At 50.0% G+C, this 11,972-nt stretch overlaps 1 protein-coding gene across 1 annotated transcript; it reads left to right on the forward strand.

Annotated features, from left to right (window-relative positions):
- The first annotated feature begins 7,000 nt into the window (after window positions 1-7,000).
- LOC144243944 (keratin, type I cuticular Ha3-I-like) lies at window positions 7,001-10,806 on the forward strand. Its single transcript, XM_077779083.1, has 7 exons — window positions 7,001-7,452; window positions 7,657-7,739; window positions 8,086-8,242; window positions 9,031-9,192; window positions 9,288-9,413; window positions 9,538-9,758; window positions 10,408-10,806. Exons 1-7 carry the CDS (start codon window positions 7,105-7,107, stop codon window positions 10,538-10,540), a joined length of 1,230 nt encoding a protein of 409 aa, XP_077635209.1. The 5' UTR covers window positions 7,001-7,104; the 3' UTR covers window positions 10,541-10,806.
- The last annotated feature ends 1,166 nt before the right edge of the window (window positions 10,807-11,972 follow it).

The raw sequence follows: 11,972 nt of genomic DNA on the forward strand, positions 1-11,972 counted from the left end.
ATCCAGATGAAGCCTCTGGTTCTTGTGCAAAGGAAAAGCTCAGGTCCGAGGTTCTGCCGGGAGCCCCTAGAATACTCCATTTAAAGTAAGCTTTTGTGATCCCATCCTTGGTGAGCAAGGCACCGTGCTGGGCTTTACAGATCTTGGGATGCAGGGTCTCACACAAACCCTGCAAAGAGGGAGTGGCAGGTGGCTGAATCAAGACCTGAACTCCCGTTTCTTTGACTTAGGCCCAACGCCTGGACTCTGGAAGCTTTGAAGCAAGAAAGATTAAACATGAGGAAGTTTAGGGTGGTGCTGTCTTCCAGTCAGCAGGATCAGCTTACTTGGGGACTTTTAGGAAATGCAAATTCTTCTACCCCACCTCCGACTTTCTGAATAAGCAGTCTGGTTTATTGAGCCTTCCGGGTGATTCTATGCAGACTCAGGTTTGAGAACCACTGCGTTAGGGAGTTTATTTGGGGACTGAGCCCCTTATAGGCCAGACACACCCCAGTGAGAGTTGGCCACGGTCTTCTGATAGAGTCCACGTGTGAGGAAGGCTTCATCCAATCAAGATCGTGACTTTCCCCTCCACGCTGTGAAATGCCGAATGTGTTAAATGATGGCAATTGCTGAGCCTGTCAGATTATCAGTCGCGAAAAGGCCAAACTGACGCACCCAAGCTCCCCCACAGGCTCCACCAGCAAGCCCTCGGCAGCTTCCTCCTGGCTTGCATCTCCTGGGCAGTAGACACATGAACCAGAAGCTCTATAGTTAGGCAGCCACGGCCAAGACCAGCATGTCTCCAGAAAGCAGTGTCAGAGCTGGCCAAAGATGGGAAGCAGTGAGTCCCCTATCCTTGGAAGCATTCAAGTAGGGCCTTTACAGCCACCTGGTGGGGATGTTGAGGAGGTCACTCAGGCATCTGATGGGGCTGGGTGAGATGGTTGTGGAGGGTCTCCTAGCCCCCAAATTCTATGACTGTCCGCGGTCTAGGTCTTCTTCATCAGTGAGGCTCCAGGTGTTAAAGTGGAGCTGACCCCACCCCTAGGACTGGTTCTTGTGTTCCCTCTGCTGCCTGAGCAATTTGCATGAGTAGCCTGCTGAGAGATTTACAAAGTCCAGCCTGTCCCAGTGCAGAAGTGACCACAGTCCCAAGCCCCAAGGGTCGAGAGATCTTAAGCCAGGGCCTGGCTGGTGTGCCTCTGACTGCTCTCAAGTCCAGAATCCTACCTGTTGGGCACCGTCTGTGTGGACTGGACTGATTTGCCTGGGAGGCATCAGGACTTCCATCATAGGGACTCTGGAAGGCTCAGAGGCAGTCACACCCTTTCCTTCCTGCCCCTCTACTCGGCCTCTGCTCTTTTTCCCAAGCTGTACAGGTGTTTGGGTACAGGTGACACATCTCTGAGTATAGGTCCCAATAAGAAAAAAACCCAGTCTTGATAAGTCTTAATTTAGCACCTGGCCCAAATACCTTCACCTCTTCCTTTGTACTCAAATAGCTCCTTTCATCCAACAAGTTCAAAGCTGTCTAACAAAATAAACCCACTTATTCCTGCACCATGACAGGGTAGGTAAGCATTGTTCTTCCCTTTTAAGGAGTGGGAGAGAAGGTGAGTCACTGAGTGGTTGAGGGATTCTTCAGGTGACATGCAATGAGTCAGTGAGGCCCCAGGTAATTGACCTGTGTTTGTTAAGTTCACATCCAATGCCCTGACTGTCATTTATAATTAAAAGGTGAGCTTTGATGAGACACTGTTGGTGTGTGTGTGTGTGGTGTGTATGTGTGTGTGAAGTGGTTTGGGTTCCTGGGAAGAAATGCTGGGTGGAGGGATCTCTATGCTTGGGAAGCTGTGAAGAGCTTCCCTGGAAGCCAAACAAGTCCGTCATCACCACCATCAGCACCACCATCTGCACTAAAGCTCACTGTCATCTAGCTCTTCCCATGAGCCACGCACTGATCTAAGTTACAAATACATTTGTGCATATAGACTCATATAATCCTCGTTTTGGAGTGAGAAACCATGGCTCAGAGAGGTTAAGTATCATGCTCAAGGTCACACAGCTACTAGGCGGTGAAGCCAGGATTCAGATCCAAGCAGTCTGCCTCCAGCAACTGTGCTCCTAACCCATGTGCTCACGGAGGCCAAGGTCGTGTCCGCAGGATGACAGAACCATAATAACCCCATTGTCTCAATTCCTTTTCCTGGAGGGAAGCAAGAGAGTGTTTACGCTAGAGGAGCCACTAGTGAGAATTTCTGCTGCAAAGGGAGGTACAAGAGATAAAGGTGGTACCGCATTTCAAAATAGCCTGAGGACCCTGTCAATTTAAATGACTGGGAACCACTAAGGTCAACTCACCCACTGCCATTGCTAAAAACACTGTCTCCCGGGGAAGAAGAGAAGAGAAACAGGCAAACTCGCTTACATAACCGTGCGTTTACCGCTTACAGCTCACTTTCACACAGGCTGTCCGATTTGAAATCCCTCAAACCCCTGGGAGCTGCAGAGCAGGCGCCATAGTCCCTGGTTTGCAGGGAGAGAAGTTCAGGGTTAGGGAGGAACATGAGCCCCCAGGGGTCTCACCGGTGGCCTCTCACTCAAGCGCGCTGCTGGCCCTGCACCAACCGCTAAGGGCTTTGCGGGAGGCACATCTGCATAAAACTGCCCGTTGGGACCCACTGTCCGAAGTTGGGGTGAGGTGGCTCACGTGGCTCTTACAGGGCCCGGGAGTCGCTCCAGGGAGAATCTTCCTGGTGTTTACTCCCATCCTGCAGTGTCCTCACCCCAACCCCGTCTCAGACAGAACGCTTCTGACTTTTGGCTGTCCCCTGGGCCTCTTCAGCCCAGCTTGCCCCTTTATGCTGGATTTTGTACCCAAAGCTCTCTTGCTTCCCTCTCCCTTACCCCTGCCTGGCTCCGGACATCCCAAACACATGCCTTGGTCATCCACATGGGCCCCCATAGGCCCTCGCTGAGATGCCTGCGCTGTGCCAATCTGTGTCGTCCCCAGGGTGGCAGACTTGTGTCTGTTCACCAGCAGGCTCACACGTCACCTCTATTTCCCTCCACGAATCTCAGGCCCTCTGACACTTCCTCTCTCACTTGCTTGAAACCAAGCATTGCCTCCCTTCTTCCTGTGTCCCCGGAAACTGCTTCCACCCGCTTGGAAACTCACCCCAATGTCATGGGGTCTCTCGGCTGTGGTCTCCAGAGCAACAAGAACCAAATATCAAAACAACTAATGACCAGGCCTGGTGGAAGAAAGCGTCTTAAAGGGATTAGGGTTCAGATGAGGCAATTTGTTTGAATCCTATTTCTGAGTCGCCTCAAGAGTGGGCTCGCTACCAAGTCTCTTCGGGATACAGATAAATAACCTGAAATGGCCTCATCCTTCATCTTGGGGCAGAGAATCAGAATATGGTCCAAATGGCCCATTTGGTTGGGGCAGGAACAGGTATGGGAAGAAATGGAGGCATAAGGAAGAACTTTTTGGGGAAAGGGCCCAGTTATATTTCCTCACATTAGAGTTTGTTGTGGGCCCACCTGTCTGCTCAGCAGGACTGAGGGCTCGCAGAGGACAGCAACATGTCACCTCCCCACTGTCCCACGTCCCCACCCCCAGATGTCCAGTCAATGACAGCTGCCCTTGATGTTGTACACGCAGTCTCCTAAGTACATTAAATACACACATATTTCCAGATACGTCCATCTCACACCTCTTAAATATCTCACCTCCTTACTTTCTTGTTGTTTCTGATATATTTTGGGGGGACCCATATTAGCCTGAATTGCTCACAAAAATACAATCCTTTACCAGAACTATGATTCTTCTGTTTCAATGTAGCCCCGTGCCCAGCATGGAGAAGTCGCACAACAAATTTTTTGGATAAAATTGATCTAAATAAAGAAAGTGGGCTTGATAGTCCCTTTACTGCTTCAATTTTTCTCTGAATGAATAAAATTTGTGGGTATTTCCATTAGGAAATCAAGAGTGTATGTGAAGTCTACTCCCAACCTGTGTGAGGTCTCGAAGACCTTACAATACCCACATCCTCTTTTCCTACGAATTCAAAAAGCAAATCCACCCAAGACTACTGATATTTTGAAAACACTGCAAGGCAGAGGCTAGATTTACAAGGGATGGCAACATTATGTGCACTCACCGGTCACTCCATCTGCGCCGACCATTTCACCTGCGGGGCAACCAGCGGCGGGGGGTGGGGGGGGAAGGATCTCCCATTGTAACGTGTTCTTTCTTGCGTCTTTGGTGAGGCTGCCAGTTGGCCGTGACCTGAAGCCAGTGCAGGTCTGATCTCCTCTGCTTCTTTCTTCCTTTCTCCTGCCCACACTCCTTACTCATTCAGGAACAGGTAACGTTGTCCCCTTTTGACCTTATGCTGCCTGGTATAGACAACACTGTATTTCTCAGCCACGAACAAATCTCATACTGGATCATGGAGGTGATGCTCTGATCTAGGCACCTTGGAAAATGTCACTTCTTCTGGAGGCCTCAGAGACTGTGGTCCCGTGTCTGTAGATCTTTCCTGAATCATCTTGATTTATATCATGCAGGACACTCAGCAGGGTGGGCCATTCTTCTGACTGTGGATTTGGGTCGCATTGGCTACTTCTCAGCTTTGTGCTCTCCAGGTTCACTCACCGGAAGGTGGGCTAGCTTTGTCTGAGCCACATGGGTCCGTGCGGTTCTGAGGATTCTTCCGGTTTTTCTCCTGGCCTCTTCTGTGTGTTCTTATCTCTTATTCAACACAGTGCTCTCAGTTTCCATTCCTCTGATCTCTTGGCACTCTACACAAATCCTAGGGTTTTTTGTTTGTTTTTTTTTTGGTGACCCAGTTCTTGAATCTTCTCATACTTAGAAGCTAAACACTCTCCTTGGACTAAAGCCCCCATGAGGCTGTGCTGGTCAATCAGTGGATGAGACCACAAAGAGCTTGAATTGGTGCTGCCGCTGGTCTGTGCTCAGCGGCAAGTCTCCTTGGGTAGGGAGGAGGCAAGATTGGGGAACAGCTTCGGGCTGGGAAGTCGGCGCTCTGCAGCAGGCTGACAAGAGTCAGGAAGCTGGGGGCCTGTGCTGTGCCCTATGGGCAAAGTCCTGATTGATAGCCCTTTCCATCAGTCCCAAGCCCAGCTGAAGCGAGTAAGGAGCTCCTCACACCTAGCCTTGCGTCCTTCCTCTGGAAAGTCTCTGTAATGCCTGCCTCAGGACCCACTTATTTCTGCCCCTTTAATTGCCTTGCAGGAAAACAAAGAAATTTTGGTTTTATTATAAGTCCGGGGTTTCTTTGTAGTGTGGTGGGACTTTCCGTCTGAATAGCATTATAATAAGCAGCGAAATAATGACCTTGGAGAGGGCAGATGAAGGATCTTTTATCTGAGACCCAAGCGCAGTGCTGCGTGAATGTCATCATGAAAGCTGCTGGGGGGAAGGACTCCAATAACTTGTCAATAAAACTGCCACTCTGGCTGGCAGCCAAAGCCACAGTGGAAGTTGAGATGCCGCTGCCCAAGATGCGGGTGGTACCCCAGTGGTGCCTATAATTACGCAACCTTTATGTATTCAGAACTTTGGCCACCCCCTTCCTCAGACCTGCTGGTGCCTTCCCTCACCTCCCAAATCAACCCTGCATGACTCCAAGCTTGCTTTGCAAAATCTTATGGTTCTTCTATGTCTTGGCAGTTTCTGCCCTGATGCCCAAGTCTTTGGACTCAATTACACCACCACGGAGCCCTTCTTGGTACCTTATAATGTTTGTTTCTCAAACCAGATTGTGTGTACCTCAGTGAGGCCAAGGATGGGAGCCCAGGACAGGCTGTGTGTATGTTGATTTCATTTAGAGGATGCGGCCAAACCTTAGAAAGTTTAACTGGAAACTGTAAAAATGTTTTTTTAAATATTAAGGCCCACGTAGGTATATGATGGAATATAAAGCCTATTCACATGAGGTTTTAAGATCAACTTCAAAGTTTTCATGCTTGAGGAGGCTACTTTGGGTAATCTCCTGACTTTCTTTTTTTTTTTTTTTTTAATGTTTATTTATTTCTAGGAGAGAGAGAGAGACAGCGTGAGCAGGGGAAGGTCAGAGAGAGAGGGAGTCACAGACTGAAACAGGCTCCAGGCTCCGAACTGGCAGTCAGCACAGAGCCCGACGCGGGGCTCAAACCCACGAACCACGAGATCATGACCTAAGCGAAAGTCGGACGCTTAACCGACTAAGCCACCCAGGTGCCCCGATCTCCTGACTTTCTTGATTACCTGCTCATCCTAGTCTAATACTATGGACATTTCAGTGGTAAGGTTTGATAAGAAATGCCTTTTTCCTGTCCACATCTGCCCCAGATGATTTTCTGGATAGTTTAAATACACTTATATGGATCTCTCAGCGCTCCTTCCAAATTATCTCTTCTTCCAGAGCCCTCCCTGTTCTAAGCTAATTGTCAGAGCCTCTTCCTTCAAAATGCCTCTACAGTCCCTGTACATGATATACAGGAGGCATCCTACAAACAGCTGCCCATTCTTTTCAGCCAAGGCCCAACTCAGTCCTTATCCACCCCAAGGCTTCCAAGGCTTGGGATGCTGCAGCATAGAGGGATTCTTCTCTTAAAGGAGACAGAAAGGGAGTTCACTCCAACTTCTTTGACTCAATCTCAGTCCCTCCCTAGAAATGCCAGGTGGGCCAGGAAATGAGTCTGAGTGTGGGTTTACAGGATCACATAACACAGAGGAATGTCATTGGACGGACCGACTCCCAATTAACAAGGGCAGATACCTCACTAGACTGTGTGGCCTCTTTTAAGATCTACTACAAAACTCTGACTTTATGGGTATACTGCCTGAAGAGGAGTCCTGACTTAGCAAGAAGCCCAAGTAAAGAATTTTATGGGGTAAGGGACTCTTCTGAGGAAGGCAAATAACAGACTGACTGAGGGAAGGGCATCTGAAAACCAGTGAAGACATAGAAAGAAAAAAGACATTACATACCATGTCCACACCCTCTGCAGAGGGAATATAAATGTTCCCCAGAGGAAAGAAATCCACAAGCTCCCTGGAGAACTTGGACTCTGTGTTCAGCCAGGCGTCTTGCTCCCTCCAGCACCATGCCTTACAACTGCTGCCTTCCCAACCTGAGCTGCCGCTCCACCTGCTCCTCTCGGCCCTGCGTGCCCCCCAGCTGCCACACCTGCACCCTGCCCGGGGCCTGCAACATCCCCGCCAATGTGGGCAGCTGCGGCTGGCTCTGCGAGGGCTCCTTCAATGGCAACGAGAAGGAGACCATGCAGTTCCTGAACGACCGCCTGGCCAGCTACCTGGAGAAGGTGCGCCAGCTGGAGCGGGAGAACGCGGAGCTGGAGAGCCGCATCCGGGAGTGGTGCCAGCAGCAGGTGCCCTTCGTGTGCCCCAGCTACCAGTCCTACTTCCGGACCATCGAGGAGCTCCAGCAGAAGGTGAGGGTCTTTGCTGTTATCTCTGAGCAAAAGGAGTTTGCGACGATTCTCAATCTGTAGTAAAGCAGTGTGTCTCTTGCTTCTATGCAATCATGATTCTTGCTTCCCCCCTTTACTTTCAAAATAGCTTTTGAAGCCATTTTAAAGAAGTTGCTGATATCATACTTATTTTCAGTCCTCGCTAAGCAGCCTCTCATTCCCCAGATCCTGTGCACCAAGTCTGAGAATGCAAGACTGGTGGTGCAGATCGACAATGCCAAGCTGGCCGCAGATGATTTCAGAACCAAGTGAGTTGTTCAGAATTCACACTGCTGTCCACTCCTTTTGTTTAATCTCTGGTTAAAGGAAAGGGATTTCCATAGCTTTACTGAGCAGCAGTTTCCATCTGTTGGTGGTGAAGCATTCTGTAGAGATTGAAGGGAATCGAGCAAAGGAATCACAAAAATAGATGAGGACTCAGATCAATCTGTTTATTTTTGGACCAATATTTGGTCTGGACTGAGCCTCGGAACCCTGTCTCCTGGGTCTACTCATTGCAGAAAGTGGAAAGACTGAGTGAATGCGGCTATCAAAGATCGTTCCTGTGAGTCTTGAAGGTTTGCCAGTCACTGCTCTGACCCTGTCCTTGTGCAGGTATGAGACAGAGCTGGGCTTGCGGCAGCTGGTGGAGTCAGACATCAACGGCCTGCGCAGGATCCTGGATGAGCTGACCCTGTGCAAGGCTGACCTGGAGGCCCAGGTGGAGTCCCTGAAGGAGGAGCTGCTGTGTCTCAAGAGGAACCATGAGGAGGTGAGATTGGAAATGAGAAACGAAGAAACCTCGTTCAGCCTCAGGCTGAGGGTGACTTGAGTGATTTGGGGTGGCAGAATCTGGAATACGAGGTTGAGGTTGACTTCACAATTTTCTTTGAAAAATGCCAAAACTTCATGATGTGTGATAAAGTGGAGACATGAAACCTATCCATGTTCCCAGATAAGATGTATCTTTCACTCAAAACTGGTGCATCATGGGAATTTCCCAGAGCCCCTCCATTGACTTGTGATTGGTTATCGAGCATATTGAGCACAGCATATATACAGCATTGCTGTATTCATGCTATGCAAAGTCATTTCTCTTCCCAAAGGCTGCCAAATCAAGCCTGGTGAATCTGAGTCTCCACTCTTCCAAAGTCTTGGTGAAAAATGAGCCAAGGCTCCTCCTTTTCTCTCCTGGAGGGGTCACACCATCATCTTATTTCCTGGCAAGAATTGTTTGCTATGCAATCTAAAATTGTATGGCCAATTCTTTGCATTATGAAGTCTTCTGCAGACAGTCTGTAAACTGGGAAAGTTAAGCATTAGTCCATCCTTTGGTGGCATTGGAGCAAATCCTTGGGAATTCTTTTTGAATCCATGTGCATGGCACAGTCATGTGAGGAGGGAACTCTTCCACATGGAGTGCAGAGCACCTTACCCTTGAGCAGCCACAGACTGCTCCACTCAAGGTCTCTTTCCCAAGGAAATAGACTAATGGGGCTTCAACAGGCAAAGACCATTCTTCATTGAGGAGAGTCACTCTTGCATTTTCTGCATCCATAGGAAGTCAACACCCTGCGCTGCCAGCTTGGAGACCGCCTCAATGTGGAGGTGGATGCGGCCCCCACCGTGGACCTGAACCGTGTGCTCAATGAGACCAGGAGTCAGTATGAGGCCCTGGTAGAGACCAACCGCAGGGACGTGGAGGAATGGTTCACTACCCAGGTGGGCATCTCAGCACGTGGCCACCCAGGACCCTCGACCCATCAGGGCCCTTGAGGGTAGGGTGTGACCCTGTCTTGTCCCCTGTGCTGTTTCAGACCGAGGAGCTGAACAAGCAGGTGGTGTCCAGTTCAGAGCAGCTGCAGTCTTGCCAGGCAGAGATCATCGAGCTGAGACGCACGGTCAACGCCCTGGAAATCGAGCTGCAGGCCCAGCACAACCTGGTGGGTGTTGTTCAGGGTTGTCCATCCTCTCCTTACCTCGTGAAGCCTGTGACTTCTCTGGAATTCCCTGGAGATGCCCTCACAGAGAAGCAGCTCTGTGACATTCTGTATGTTCCCCACACAGAGGGACTCCCTGGAGAACACGCTGACGGAGACCGAGGCGCGCTACAGCTCCCAGCTGGCCCAGGTGCAGTGCATGATCACCAACGTGGAGTCCCAGCTGGCTGAGATCAGGAGTGACCTGGAGCGGCAGAACCAGGAGTACCAGGTGCTGCTGGACGTGCGGGCCCGGCTGGAGTGCGAGATCAACACGTACCGGGGCCTGCTGGAGGGCGAGGATTGCAAGTGAGTGACCAGCTGGAGGTATCTGATGAATCCATGCTCACATAAGCATACTTCTCATTTGGACTCTGGGCAAAGAGTACATACTTTCAAAAGGAAATTATGCCTCCACACCAGACATGATCAAACAGCTCAGAAAACACAATATGGTCAACATTCAAAATATGGGAAAGCAAGAACTGTTTGATACACACACTGAAATTATGGAGCCAATTCTTTGCATTCTTCTGTGAGCATATAGGTATGAGATCTATGATATTGCTTACATGTTACAAGCCTGTATTGTGTAGAGGGAGCATTTGCATACATTACCTTATCTGACCTTGCAGTTACTGCCAAGCAGGTTGGAACAGCATCCTCCCCATTCTGTAGGCGAAGAGAAGCTACATTGATTTTCCCAAGGTCACCAGCTAGGAATGGACAGTGTGGGGAGTCAAAGCCAGAGTTCTAGAGTTTCTGTCTAGCACTTTGGGCACCCGTATAGTGGGAAGACCAGGAGCACTCTGATAGGGAGCTTTGTAGCAAGGAAGCATGTGGCTTTCTCTGTGATAGGTCAGGCCAAATCCCACAGGAAATTCCACTCTTGGGGTCTCTCTTAAGTGTACCACAAGCCTCCCTCAATTCACCTTTCTACATCGTTCTTTTTCTCCAGGCTTCCCTGCAACCCTTGCGCCACCACAAATGCGTGCGGATCCGCCGGGTCCTGTGTCTCTAATTCCTGCGCCCCCTGCACCCCTTGTGCCCCCCGCCCGCGCTGTGGGCCCTGCAACTCCTTCATACGCTAGAGCCCAGGGGCTACCAGAGGAGCAAGAAGGCAGGGCCCAAGGTTCCAGAGCCTTGACCTGGCACTGGTTCATTCGACAAAAAGGGGCAGAAAACACAGTTTGCATGGCTTGAGCCACCCCAGTAAGGCAGCCACGAAATTCACCCCACCTACTGCAGAGCATTCGTTGCCCACCCTTTCCTTCACTGAGGTGTGTTGTTTCTTCACTTGCCCAGAGAACCCTCCGAAGTGTCAGGACCTTCCCTTGTAACCTGCTAATAAACTTGATTTCCCTGGCAAAGCAGATGCCTTTCTCATTGGTATTCATTTGTTTCACCCCGCCCATCACTTGAGCACTCTATAAAAAAGCCACTTGAAAGTCAGGTTACATAATGGCTTGACTCTTGGATACAAGAGCCGTTCTCTGCCTGGCGGGCGGATGGCTGGCCTGGCGCCCTGGATGCCTGGGTGAGGCAGGCTGGCGGGAGGGAAGGCAGGGTCAGTGCTGTATTATCTGGGGGCTGGTGGCCCGGGCGTTCCAGGCAGCCTCGGGAACACCCAGCAAAGGAATGCTCTAGCCTGCCTGCCTGCCTGCCTTGCTCAGGAAGCCTGCTGTGCCTTCCCCTCCTGTGTGTTGGATCATTATCAGCCTGGGCTCACTTCCCCTTCCAGCTCTGGGGCTTAGAGAGCTCCTCACTCTTCATCTGATGCTTCTGCCTTTCTCAATCCGTCCCAACCGGTACCTGTTGAATACCTATCCTGTACACACCCTGGATGGTGGGGAAGGGAGAGACACATAAAGAAAGACATTTTAAAAAAATGTTTTTCTAACGCTTATTCATTTTTGAGAGAGAGAGTGAGAGAGCAACTGAGCATGAGCAGGGGAGAGGCAGAAAGAGAGAGGGAGACACAGAATACGAAGCAGGCTCCAGGCTCTGAGCTGTCAGCACAGAATCAGACGTGGGGCTGAAACTCACAAACCCTGAGATCATGACCTGAGCTGAAGTTGGACGCTTAGCCAACTGAGCCACCCAGACGCCCCAACAACTTGTTTACAGGGATAAAACTAGTCCCTAGGTAGTGCTATTATAAGCCTTTATCCCTGACACCAAACCCGCAGGCTTATGCTGCAAACAAAACTCCTAGTACTGAGAGTGACATCAGTGTTCATCAAGAAATTCATAGCAGCACTCTCAACAATAGCCAAAACATAGAAAGAGCCTAAGTGTCCATCAACAGATGAATGGATCAAGAAGATGTGGTTTATCTATACCATGGAATACTACATGGCAATGAGAAAGAATGAAATCTGGCCACGTGTAGCAACATGGATGGACCTTGAGGGTGTTATGCTGAGCGAAATAAGTCAGGCAGAGAAGGACAGATATCATATGTTTGCACGTATAGGAGGATTGGGAGGAACTTGACGGAGGAACAAGGGGGAGAAGAAGGGC

The sequence above is a fragment of the Crocuta crocuta genome, unplaced genomic scaffold (assembly GCF_008692635.1).
Source record: "Crocuta crocuta isolate KB4526 unplaced genomic scaffold, BGI_CrCroc_1.0 scaffold68, whole genome shotgun sequence".
Classification (NCBI taxonomy): domain Eukaryota; kingdom Metazoa; phylum Chordata; class Mammalia; order Carnivora; family Hyaenidae; genus Crocuta; species Crocuta crocuta.

Excerpts from the sequence above, each read along its gene's own strand:
- LOC144243944 (XM_077779083.1), top strand. The coding sequence starts at position 7,105 with ATGCCTTACAACTGCTGCCTTCCCAACCTGAGCTGCCGCTCCACCTGC. Across the intron at positions 7,453-7,656 it reads TCGAGGAGCTCCAGCAGAAG|ATCCTGTGCACCAAGTCTGA; the intron begins GTGAGGGTCTTT and ends CTCATTCCCCAG. Across the intron at positions 7,740-8,085 it reads GCAGATGATTTCAGAACCAA|GTATGAGACAGAGCTGGGCT; the intron begins GTGAGTTGTTCA and ends GTCCTTGTGCAG.